The sequence below is a fragment of the Saccoglossus kowalevskii genome, chromosome 8, assembly GCF_978046115.1.
Source record: "Saccoglossus kowalevskii chromosome 8, keSacKowa6.1, whole genome shotgun sequence".
Classification (NCBI taxonomy): Eukaryota; Metazoa; Hemichordata; class Enteropneusta; family Harrimaniidae; genus Saccoglossus; species Saccoglossus kowalevskii.
In genome coordinates, this window is record NC_140648.1 from 6,641,217 (window position 1) to 6,654,842 (window position 13,626).

Here is a 13,626-nt window from a genome sequence, read left to right on the forward strand (position 1 = left end):
TGTTATACTGTTCAGAAGAGAGTCCCAACACAAATATCAATGTACAGTTTTCTGAGATTTTTTTTATTTTATTTCACCGGTGATGACTTGCCAGACAGTGAAGATACCCGTGTGTCCTCCGACGGAACCACGCGAACGACAGAACTAGAATCCCATCACTCGGCTGAACGCAAACATTCACACAGAGCAAAACGTTTTTCGTTGTCATTGCTGCATGAATTGAATTATTTATTTGCCATATATACAACTATTTATTACACTACAGTATTAGAACTTAAAATTAAAAATATTTTTTTTTAAATACAAATATAGGTTTGGAAGTTAACTGAGTCTTGTCAGTGGAGCCTATGTGTACACGTTGGTTTAGCGTGGCCTGTATAGCTTGTTGAATCTCACTCTCACAGATTGCAACATAAATTTGTCCACCAACAACGATTTCACGAATACTAAAAACGTGGGACCATTCTTAAAAGATCCGTCAATATGCACAAATGACGTCACTGGGATACGGTCCAAATATATGTACGCATGTTGTGGTCAAAGTAGTAATAGAAAGTATAGGAAATTCTGGATTGTTATAGTATCTATTATAATCGACAATTATAAATTATAAAAGTATGTGTGCATGTCCTCATCCTCTTCTATACAAAGCCGCTTTGAAATGCCCGGGCCGATGAGTTCATATAAGAAACACCTACCCACCCATACTTACTGTAGTTTTGTTTTAATGAGAATAATTACGCACATCTGGTGTAAAATAACATCGTTAAACAACAACAATACAGGCAATTATGATCATAAATGTTCACATTACTACTGTCAATATCAGAACACCATATATGGTAACATAGCCATACCACAATAGTTGTTGTACAACTGAAATTTCACCAGAGTAAATCACTACAGATGCAGCATGAACCATTGTAAGAACAGCGCCACCAACGATAGTAATTGAGAGAACTGAGAGGATCGGTCAATCCGTAGACAAAATATATTTTTGCATTGGCTGAAACGAAATCTCTACAATTTGGACATACGGGCAACGAAGGGCATATGAGAGATGACGCAGCCAAAAAAACCATGCCTTGTAACGCAATGACAATACCATGACTGAATTTTGTGGATAAAGTCATTGCAAATATATAATTACCATCCACACTTTGGTACTACAGAAGGGTTACATGAAATCATGGGGGATGGACGCGACAGAGGTGTGTATGGTTGGTTAATACTGTTGTGTACATTTCTGAAGATATCAAGCGGCTCTGCAGGTAGGTCATAGGTCAAATAAGATATAATCCAGAACAACTGGCAGAAAATCAATAATCTTTCAAATTTCGTCTACAATTGTACAATGAGAGGACCCCATTGTCTCGCCCTGTGGGGTATTTAAATTATTTTCACGAGTTGGGCTATATATCCTGGCCGTATTTGCACGTGACATGACGACATTTTAACTTTTTTTAACATCTAGATCAAGGAATAAACGTGTTTTTCGAACTCATAGAGCCCCGGATTCACAGCTCATGTAAAATGCAGTCTTTATATATAACACACTAATTTGCATATTGTCGGTGATAACACCATTCGGTCAGGCACGTTACAACTATCCGAAGCATACAGATACACGATTCTAAAACCAAATATTCATCACGAAATATTTTAAGCGCATGTATGGAAATACCTTTTGAAATACTACATGAAAAACAAACAAACATACGGGACCTTTTTTTTCTCATTTGAATATGGGTAATCAAAATACCGTTTATATTTGCAGTATTGCAAAAAAGTAAATTGTAGTACATATATAATGATACAAAATACACAACTGATTAAAATGGAATCTTATGAACAACCATAATTACTATCAAACATGTTCATTAATTAATTAATTAACTGACATGATATTTTAATTTTTTTTTCGTGCACGCCAAGTTGACCCGCGTTTCCTATCTGCTAGATTACGCTTGGATTCTGCAGTGCTGGTACCATTTGGAACCCTGGGCGGAATCTTGACGCATGCCAGTGATGTGATATGTTTCTGGCAATAATGTGTCTTCATTAAGTCAGCGATTCTTAGCTCATTGCAAACTATATAAATTATTTATCAACATATGTAATATAATTGTATTGAAATGATTTGATAAACAAATTGCCGCTCAATTATTAGTCCCCGTTCGTATATTTGTTTGCGCATGTGCGAGCAACTGACAGTGTAGGAGTGTCAAGGGCTCTCGAAAAGTGTGCCAAATTATACAGTTTTATGCAACAGAGACGCACAACAAGAGGTAATCAAGGCCATTAATGAACTGGGTACCTGTAAACCTTAAACAAATTCCAATAGAACAATGATGAGACGAACTAAAAGTGGTGGAAAAAATCGTGGCGGTAAATCTACACCGACAAAAGGATCCATTGCTAATTTTATGCAAATTAATGCATTGACAGAAAACCAAGAATGCGATATACCTGATGAAGACACGCAATCTGGCATTGTTGACCAATCTGATCATGCACAGAAAGCTGACACGTATTCAATCAATGAACACGGCGAGGACGACGTCTTAGAAATGCATGATTTCCAACGCTTCGTAAAAAACGCTCTAATGCGTTTAAAGAATAGGCAAAGACAAGATTTGTAAGGAACATTCAGTTATCCTAGAAAAATTGCAAGTTACGGAACCCAAACAGGAGACGCTAGAAGACTGAAACTGTAACCAAACAGGGTGAAACTAGCTAGACAGCTAGAGAACGCGAACCGCGACATGCACGAACAAGTGAGTCAACTGCATCATAGCTGTTTACAACTACGTGATACAAACAGAAGACTAAATGAAGAAAACCTCAAAATGCAGAGATATTCGAGAAGTTTTAACTTACGGTTCGGAGGTGTCCATGAAATAGAAGGCGAAGACTGCCTACGCGTGGCAAAGCAGATTTTACAGAGCAAGTTCGGAATGGAAAACGCAGAGATCGAGAACGCACAATGTACTGGTCTTAAAAAATAGTAGGAAACCGCGGCATATCCTAGCCAAATTTTTATATCGTCCGCAACGCCATAACATTATTGTGAACTCAAAGAAGGCATTACAAGGTGCGGGAATGTTCGTGACTGAAGATCTCTGCCCCGCAGATTATAGAAGTAAACGCGCTGTACGTGAAATAATGAATAAAGCCTATAGCGAAGGACGAAAACCAAGATTTCGGGATGGAAAACTATATATAAATGGGAAACAATACACAAACCAACCATGTGCCAACTGAATCTAGAAGATAGCGGTGAATCAAAGATGGAAATTGGTCTGAGTGGTCATATTTCTACGTGTGTATCCTTAACTGTATGAATTAATATACATCATGAGTATTAACGAGTTGTTTATGTGTGTATATTGTTTTATTAATCTTTATTCTACAATATTTAACTATTAAGCATGTATCTGAACGCCTAATTTGCATAGTGCTTGTCTAAATGACAATGTTTCATGGGAATGAGAATTTAAGGTAATTATGAAAAAATGGCACCAAAACAACCCAGTATTGAAATAAAACTAACTGGTTAAAGTAAGATTCCCCGATGCATGCTTTACGGGGGCCCTTAAGCCCATTCAACACTATATTTTGTCTGCAATCGTTTACGGTTGTTTTGCTAAATCATTTTTTTTTTTTTTTTTTCTTTTTGCTATTGATCTTTTTGTTTTTTCTGTGTGTGTATTATGTCAAAGGTCAAAATAGTGTCTTTAAATGTTAGAGATATTAGGGAAAGTATAAACGGAAAGAAATATTTCAATTTTTACGTAACAAAAAGCAAACTACAGGAAACTTATTCAAGTCAATGAGTCGAAAAAGTTTGGAAATCTGATTGGGGAGGCCAGTTGTTTTTATGTCATGGTTCAAACCACAGGGCTGGCACCGCCGTTCTTATAAAGAGGGGAGGCAAGGGGGTAGCTGGTACGGTTTTACGGGAAATAAAAAGGGCTTTTCACAATTTACGAAGAAAAAAAAGACGTTTTTACAGTTTACAGTGTTAACAAATGGAACATTCAGTTGAATGGTCCGAAGAGCTCTCCGACTCAAATTCTCCGCCATTGCTGCGCCGTGTGAAGAGACGCATGCGCATATTACCGTCGTAATGCTCTTCATTCGGTTAGAGGGCCTTTTACGTCTTGACATTCAATTTTGTAGTGAATTGTGTCATCTAGTCGTTTTACAGTTTCTAAAATGTAATTTCCCTGGATTGATCTTTACGATTTTTTTATTTGGATGTGAATTTTTGTACGTATATATATACGTACGAGAAAAATGACACATTTTACAGTGTACGAAAACATAATTTGATTGATTACGTTGTACGTCTAGCCTGTGATTACAGAATTACGGAATTTATTTTTTCTATTTACGTTGTACAAACAAAAAAATATTGCAATTACGTTTAACGAAAATAACCCTTGCCCCCCCTCTATAAACAAATCTAGTGATCTGAATATTGGCAGAAATGTCAAAGATTTACAAGGTAGATACATCCTTTTAGAGTTGTCCAAGGGGGATTACACGTTCGTTATTGCAAATATTTATTCTCCAAATGCAACTACAGACCAGAAAAAGTTTTTACTAAGCTTAGTCACGAAATTAAAGTTAACTTTCCTCACTCTAACTGCATTATTACAGGAGATATTAATGTCCCCCTCGACCCGATTATAGATAAATACGGTAGCGGAATCGATAATAAAGGGCCTGCTAGAAGAACAATTTACAGCTTGATGAATGATTTGAAATTACTTGATTTGTATAGAAAATTTAACCCATCAAATTATCGGTTTACTTAGAGGCGTGGAAATTCTGGTTCACGATTAGATTACTTTTTGGTCCCCGAACGGTTACAAAACTCGGTCAAAAGTTGTAATATTATGCCAAGCATTCGTACTGACCATAGCATGATCCTTATGACCTTTGAAATTCCTGATTGTGGAAGAGGTCCCGGATTTTGGAAGTTTAATAATAGCCTTTTAAACGATGAAATTTATGTCGCGCAAATTGATGCTTTGATCATTGAAGTACAGAGAGAGTGTAACTGTTTGTGTTACAATGCTCAACAAACATTCGAATATTTAAAATTCAAAATCAGGGAGAAAACCATTATTTATAGTAAAAATAAGCAAAGGAATCTGCGTAACAAAGAGAACAACTTAAATAGAAAATTACAACTGGAAGAGCGTATTGATGAAACCCTTGATCAAAGCAATTTGCTGCAATATGAGCAAGTGAAAAATGAACTGGAAAAGTTGATTGTGCAACAAATACAGGGGTCTATTATTCGGTCACGGGTAAATTGGTATCAATGTGGAGAAAAGAGCAATAAATATTTCCTAAAGAAAGAAATCCATTGACGAACTTAAGGATGGGGACACTGATATTACAGACTCCAAAGAAATATTGGACACCTTGCAAGATTTTTACGAGAATTTATATTCCAAACGAAAGTTGGAAATTAATGAGAATAGTTATAGCTTCCTTGAAACTGCTCATATTCCAAGCCTCAATCATGAGCAATCAAATATCTGCGAAGGAGAAATTACTAAAGACGAGTTATTTGAAGCTCTTAAGAGTAGTCCTAAGAATAAAACCCCTGGGTGTGATGGAATTCCGCCCGAATTCTATTTGCGATTTTGGGAAAATATCAGTGATTGTCTTCTGGCGTGCATAAACTATGCATACAACAGTCTCTCTCTCCGCAACACAGACAAGCTGTGATTACGTTATTGCCAAAACCCGAAAAAGACCCACTTCATATACATAACTGGAGACCAATCTCACTACTGAATACAGATTATAAGCTTGCAAACCGCTGTATAGCAGCAAGACTAAAGGAAGTATTAACTATTATTATCCATGAAGATCAGCCCGCCTTTATAAAAGGCAGACGTATTACAGATAGTATTCGTCTAATTTGTGACATTATTGAATGGTGCGAAAAAACTGGTAACCAAGGTGCACTATTATTTCTAGACTATACTAAAGCATTCGATTCATTAGAATGGTCATTTATGTATAAAGCCTTAGACGCATTTAATTTCGGGCCTTCATTAATAAAATGGGTACAAACATTCTATACAAACATTCAAAGTTGCGTTTGAACAAAGGTGCCAGCACTGGGTGGTTTGAGGTTCACAGAGGGGTCAGACAAGGATGTCCTCTGTCCACTGCTCTATTTGTTGTTTCGATAGAACTACTTTTAATTCATATTAGAAATAATGAACGTATTAGGGGTATTACATTACCCGCTGGATACCAGCGAAAAATATCTGCTTATGCAGACGATACGACATTCATACTTAAAGACAGCTCATCCATTCAGATTTCCCTAAACATCTTATCTGATTTTAGTAATCAGTCCGGTTTGACTTTAAATTTAGAGAAGACAGAACTACATGTAATTCTAGTAGGCGATCAGAATGGGGGGATGGGTGCTTCCACAGGGCCTATCGCCGTCTTTGGGTCCCGTTAGGGTACTTGGGGTGTATGTAGGTCACGATAAATACGAAAATGAAAAACTTAAATTTTTGGACAAGAATTAAAAAAACATGAAAGATAAACTTCGGATATGGAAATCGAGACAAAGGCAAAGCATTACTGGGCAAATGCTTCGGAGCCTCACAGTTAATTTACATTATGAATTGTATACCCGTAACAGTTAATGGTATTAAAGAAGCAGGCGCATATCTATTTAATTTTCTGTGGAAAGGAAAAAACATATTAAGAACAATACCATGCTTGGCCACTTTTCTCAAGGTGGCGTTAACTGTTTAGATCTTGAACTAATGAATAAAGCATTAAAATTAATGTGGATAAACAGAATATTAGAATCAAAGTCATCCTGGTCTAATTTTCCAAACCATTATTTTAATAAATTGGGAGGGCTGGCCTTGCTTATGAATTGTAATTATTCGATTGACTAGCTCTCAGTCAAGATACCTATTTTTTATCGTGAAATTCTTAGTCACTGGTCAGAGTTCCGAACCTAAGCCAGGGATGCATATAATATGGAACAATAAGTACGTACTTATTGATGGAAAATCGATATTTTACCGCAATTGATTTGACCACGGGATGATCAAATCTGCATTAAAATGGCGTACGTCGCCAACGGAGACGAGACCTATTTGCGAAAACTATATGCGATTTAGCAAATTCAAATGTAATGACTACTACAATGTTTTAAGAAATTCAAAATTTGAGAAGGCCACTGCATTAAGCACCTTTGCTAGTAAACAATATGCAGATGATGTTGACTGGCAGGAAGCCTGGAAACAAATCAAACAGATAACAATCAACGAAAAAATGCGCGGATTTCAGTATAACATTTTGCATCCAATTCTTGTGACAAATGTTTTTCTATACAAAAATAAGAAAATTGACGATGACAAATGCAAAAACTGTGACCTAAAAGAAGATTTAGAACACTTGCTGTGGGAATGTGCAGAAAGCCAGAAATTCTGGCAAAACTTTAAAATATTTTGGATAAATATGTGCCGAAAATATCAATATTTGTAAAAAATAGGTAATCTTTAATTCTGGTGGTAAAAGTAACTTTCAAGCCCTGTGGAAGCACTTAATTTTACTTGGGAAATACGAATTATATATTGCGAGGTTCAATAATTCTAAACCAAACTTAAACTTATTCATTGAAAGAGTAAAACAAACCTTTAACCTAGAAAAAGCGATCGCAGAACATTATAACAAACACGAAATATTTGTTAACAGATGGGAAAATATAATGAAATACCTAAGAAAGATAAAAATACTGTAAAATATATATATATATATAACATGAACGACTTTGACCTTGTTTTTTGTGTTTGTGTTTTTGTATTTGTATTATGATCAACTCTTTTTGTTCATTTTTTTTTTGTATTTGTTACTTAACTATTATGCCAAACTGCAATATACGATTAATTAAAATCTGTGCATTGTATTTATTACATCACACTTTAATATACGATTAATTAAAATCTGTGCATTGTATTTATTACATCACATTTCAATATACGATTAATTAAAATCTGTGCATTGTATTTATTACATCACACTTCAATATACGATTAATTAAAATATGTGCATTGTATGTATTACATCACACTTCAATATAAAAAAAAACAAAAACAATATACCAAGTTTGACCAAAATCGTGCGTACGTGCGTCTGTGCGTGCGTCAGGACGTGTATCTTAGAAATGCCTGGACCAATCACAATCAAACTTCACACATATATCATACATGATATTATACATATGCACATCAATTTGTTTCACGATCTGATTCAAGATGGCCGAATGGCGGCCATTTTTGTGCTAAAAAATCCTAAAAATCAAGCATTTCTCGGCTGTTTACAGATGGATTTTGTTCAAACTTGGTATATACATTAGACGTTATGGAACCTTGATGCAAATAATTTTGTTTTTCAGATAAGATTCAAAATGGCCGACTGGCGGCCATTTTGTTTTAATGAATGTGGCTCTCGTGCCATATCTCTGACTTGCTTTCACTGATGATATTCAAATTTTAAATATTCATTATACATGATGTCATAGACAGACAGATATATTGGTTTGACGATCCTATTCAAAATGCCCGAATGGTGGTCATTTTTGTGCTAAAAAATCATCATATATCAAGCATTAATGGATGGATTTCGTTCAAACTTGTTATTATATGTCATTACGTGTCTAAATACATTATATTTCGTGTGATTCAAATTGTTGACTGTCTCTGTGGTTATCTACGAATTCCGTTAAGACGCTATTGTCCTGGTCGCTGATCTTCAAGGTCACGGTTGATTACATCTCCCGTTCGCTTTACTACATGTAAGCCGGCTGTACAAAAACATATGTCATACAGTCTTCCTGCCTTATATGAATGCATAGTAGAATAGTTTCTCAGAATTATTAATGTTGCTTATTACATTGTATGTACACATATGTTACTATTGTATGCCAATGTATTATTTATTGTTCTAATATCTTTTCAGTAGATGTATGTTTCCCTAACCCGTGTATGAATGGTGCAACGTGTGTTAGGTCACCACAAGGCAACTCTCATATCTGCACATGCGCCGCAGGATACGAAGGATACGACTGTAGTCAAGGTAACAGTGATGATATTGTGTTGTGAAGGGAGCGGTACGAGTCCTCCTATATTTTGGATTTGGGCGCATTTTGACTTCAACGCAGTTCAAACACCTGCTCTTGGTAGATGTGCGTGAATTTTGAAGAAAAACAAACGACCACCAAATCTTCCTCTTGGAATATTTTTGTCATTTACTTTATAACGTATTTGTTTGCTAATGCCGATGATCTCAGTGTAATTTAGCATATCTCAGGCCATAGGTCATTCCTCGCGTAATGTCACAATTGTGCGCTATTCTGAGTCATGCCACGTCCATGCACCAAAATACGTCACATGATGGCGCAATTTTGTCATCACAGAAACGCAAATTTCAAATCAGGCAAAGCGCTTTCAGAGCCAGATTGCACCCCAAATATAAGTCAGACACGCATAGTGAAACTGAACATCTATTTAAGCAAATAGCAGTTTTCTTAAATATGTAACACTGTACTAAAACTTATTCAAAGCGTTTCTATTAGATCGATCCACACATTTTTACACATTCCATAAATAGGCTCACTTTGGACCATTATTTCTGTAAATGTTTAACTCGCAGAAAAGAATCGTTGCTATCCCAACCCATGTAACAATGACGGACAATGTACGAATTTCAGAACGTTTTATACATGTAAGTGTGAAGGGTCTTGGTCTGGACCAAATTGTGATAAAGGTACGTAGACGTATTGTATCATTAGAACACGTATCCATTAAAAGCGGCCGCGGTATAAAAATCGCCCATCGCATAATTAAAAATGTCATTATTTTGTACATAAACAACGTTAAAGACAGGGTCGATTTGTGATTTTTTACCGCTCGCCAGCAACCTACATTGGTAATTAAAATAATCTATATTTTACCCAACAGGCATGTTGAAACATATTATATTATTATTATTGCCGCGATGAATGCAACTTGCTTTTAAAATGTCCAGCAATATATTAATGTAATAAGATGCTGGGCGTCTTGCCTGTTGGGACCGAATAATCAAATACATAAAAATAGCCCCACATCTCGATGACGTGGACGCCATCTTGACGATTTTCATTGAAGCATACCCTGGCTAATGATACTAAAATCAAAATGTTTACGATGCTGGATAATCAAGTAAGAAATAGAGAAATATTTGTCGAATTGCTGCTTTATGAGAAATGCGACGTTTCAACTCTTGATGGCGCCATGTATATATTACTTTGTTATCGAGTTTTTCAAATGTTTTAACAACACCAACATACACACAAAAGTGTAAATTAATTTTAGCAAACTGTATACTGAAAAAGTAAAGTATAAGTTATGTCCCTTTTATTTAATAACAAATTATTTGTGTTTGCAGCTGAACTGACACAGCCAGTGCATACCTTTGCACCGTCAGACGTGAGGTTGGGAACAGCCACTGATGTGATGACACGTGATAACGAGGGCGACACTTACGGAATATCGGAAGCTTGGCAGACTGGAATTATTGTAGCAGTTGTACTCTTCTCGGCCCTGGTAATGATTGTCACTGGGTTCCTGGGATGGTTCTTGCCAAAAAGTCAAATTATTCCATCGGCGTCTAGTTCACGTCATATGGAAAGGATTCATCGAAGTAAGTAAACAATTAACACATGATTTACGAAGTTTTTCATTCTAGACTATCTGGTTACATTCAGTCTACTGTGATTCTCATTCAACTGAGATATCACTGTACATATTTCCAAACATTCGTAATCATGAAAAAGGCATGTAGCGTGCAGTGTCTCGTCGCATAATCTGAACATTAAGATTTGTTTATTTAACATAATAAATACAAATTTCACTCACACCTTTCATATTAATAATATAATACCCTATATGGTACATAGTATTGTACATACTAGATAAATTGCAATTGTTTTTAGAGAGTGGGCGTGTAGCTATTTGTATATTGGGTATGTTGACAACTTTAAAATTTCTGAAATAAACCAAAATTAAATTTGCTTTAAACAAATATTTAGCTTGATACATAAGTCCTATCATAATTTTGTTAAGGATTTCGAAGTGTTTTGTTGACTACACCCAATACAATTGATGTAAATATATTTGAATGTGCTTCATTTCATGATTAGAAAAAATAGTCAATTTCTGTTTACAATATCAAAGGGTGGTAGTCTTCGCGCCGCGCATGCGCAATATATGGGTCTCATATAAACAAGCCGGTAGGCTGGTTGGCAATCCGCTCCGCTCAAAAAACAAGCAAGGACCAAATAGGCCCAGCCAAAAAAATCACAGAAGAGTTAATAAAAATTCAAATACTTTGTGCCCAGATTCAAGCTGAGTAGAATGAGCTATGTCTGAGGTGTTTTATCCTGAATTTGTAGGAGATGATACATTTGGCGAGAAGCTATCCAAAAATCAGTTTTTGGCTGTTGCTAAGGCAATGGTGGGCCAATTTTTTACCACATTTTTCCTACTAACTAGGGTGAATGTGTGACTTGCCTGCCAAGTTTGAGCGAAGTCGGCCATGCCAAAAAAATCACACAAGAATTAATACGTGAAACACTAGAAATCACAAACACAGACACACATACACACACAAAAGTGATTTTAGGGCAATCCTAGCGGAGCGGGTCGCCACTAAAGATGGCGATTTTGGATGTAGCGCACACGAACGAGAACAAACTGAGAGGTTACCAAGGTTTGTTTTAATGTTTGGAAGGTATCGATGAGTCGCTGGCGGTAATTGGTGCAGGTGGCGCCCAGGGCAAAAATTGTACTCCTGATTTTGTTGAAAAGCGCATTGGATTGTGGGAAAATCAATGTTTATCAACACAAATGTCACAAATGCGCGGCGCGACGGCTACCGCCCCTTAAACAAATATTTGTTGGGCATAGCATTTCAAACTCAGATTACAAAAAAACACAAAAAACACATTTTTTTTAGTGTGTGTTTTGTGTTCTTCTGCAAATCAGAGCTATCTTATTGTTTGTCAGATAACACGCCAAGGAGACAGGGAGGGTATATGTCGTTGTTGAAAAAGAGACTGTTGGAACGAATCACGGAAAATAACCTAAACAGCAGACGCGATTTGAATGATGTCAAGAAATTTGTACATAAAAATAACATACCGATGCCAGATTTTACTGCAGCTCGACGTTTGAACAACGGGACGTTCTATGGTCGGGACACCACGTACATAAGTATCAGTAAACGTAACGGAATTGCTTATTTAGAAATGATACGACCTGAAGGGGCACCTGTACCGTCTCGTCTGAAAAGATGCAACATTGAACTAGAACAGGTAGCTATGAGAAGTGACAATGAAACAGTCCAGGGGGAACCACAGCTCCTACCACCATTACCACCATCACCACCACCATCACCATCACCATCACCACCACCACCACCATCATCATCATCACCACCATCAGCATCACCATCACCACTACCAACACCATCACCACCCTCACCACAACAACTGGAACAGTCACCACCAACAGCACAGCGGTCAGAGGAACACTCGCAAGATCAATCTGAACAACAACCAGTTGCAGAGCAACGCCAGCAACAATCTGAACCACAATAAAGTGAATTACCGCATAGAACATAACTACATCAAATCTGATCATAGCACCAACATATACCCTCTAGACTACAGTATCTCCCCATCTCGGCATGTGTTTAAACGTGGTCCAATCAATAGTTTCACAATGACAATGAACGAATTGATCAAATACATCATTTAGCCGTATGGAAACACGTACTGTTTACCATTGAGATAAATTTGACATATTTATGTTATCCCCTTTTTAGATTGTACACAGTACACATCTATATATTGGCTATTTAGCACTATAGTGAGTTTTGTACCGATGTTGTGATTTACACGCGGGCTAAACTCCGGGCTTCTTGCATGTCACTCGTAAACCATATAAACATACTGAGTCACAATTTAACAATATTAATCGTATTTCTCGAATTTTATTATAATATCACGTTCACAAACTAAACTCTAGAGGTGTTAATTGTGGGGACGTACGAACGTGGATCTCAATCATGTTATCAAGTGTTATTTTTATTATCAAAAATGTCGAACAATTACAGGCAGCAAAAGTCTACTTACTGCATTAGCGGATATAGTGATAGCGCCCTCAAATTTTTAAACTATAATCTCTCCAGTCACTAAGCGACTGAAAATTCAGATGTTCAAGTCAGCTTTGAAATTCAGCAAATATCAGCGCTATTTAATGCTTAAATAAAAGCCGTTGAAAAAATTATATTGATGTTATCGGTGTCTGAATCATAAGAGAAAGTAAAACTTTTCATGCCGTATGAGCAAAAGTTTGATTGATACTCGCGTTGTATGCCAGCGAGCAAGTTTTAAATCGAGAATTGAAGGTTTACTCACAGTCCCTCTCTATCTATGATAGAGGGACTGTGGTTTACTGGGCGATTGTATTCCATGCGTTTTGTATTTGTAACATAAGAACACTGTTTAACAGGGAACAATAT

General features: G+C 36.4%; 1 protein-coding gene across 1 annotated transcript; it reads left to right on the plus strand.

Moving 5' to 3' along the window:
• Positions 1-1,041: 1,041 nt before the first annotated feature.
• Positions 1,042-13,391, plus strand: LOC102807825 (uncharacterized). Its single transcript, XM_078006215.2, has 5 exons — positions 1,042-1,271; positions 9,022-9,138; positions 9,715-9,828; positions 10,489-10,743; positions 12,108-13,391. The coding sequence occupies exons 1-5, from the start codon at positions 1,190-1,192 to the stop codon at positions 12,698-12,700; spliced, it is 1,161 nt and encodes a 386-aa protein (XP_077862341.1). The 5' UTR covers positions 1,042-1,189; the 3' UTR covers positions 12,701-13,391.
• Positions 13,392-13,626: the final 235 nt, after the last annotated feature.

What these genes read in the sequence shown, in the direction of transcription:
- LOC102807825 (XM_078006215.2), top strand. Translation starts at nt 1,190, where the DNA reads ATGGGGGATGGACGCGACAGAGGTGTGTATGGTTGGTTAATACTGTTG. An exon ending in GATATCAAGCGGCTCTGCAG is followed by an intron (nt 1,272 to 9,021) that starts GTAGGTCATAGG and finishes ATATCTTTTCAG; the next exon opens with TAGATGTATGTTTCCCTAAC. An exon ending in AGGATACGACTGTAGTCAAG is followed by an intron (nt 9,139 to 9,714) that starts GTAACAGTGATG and finishes TTTAACTCGCAG; the next exon opens with AAAAGAATCGTTGCTATCCC.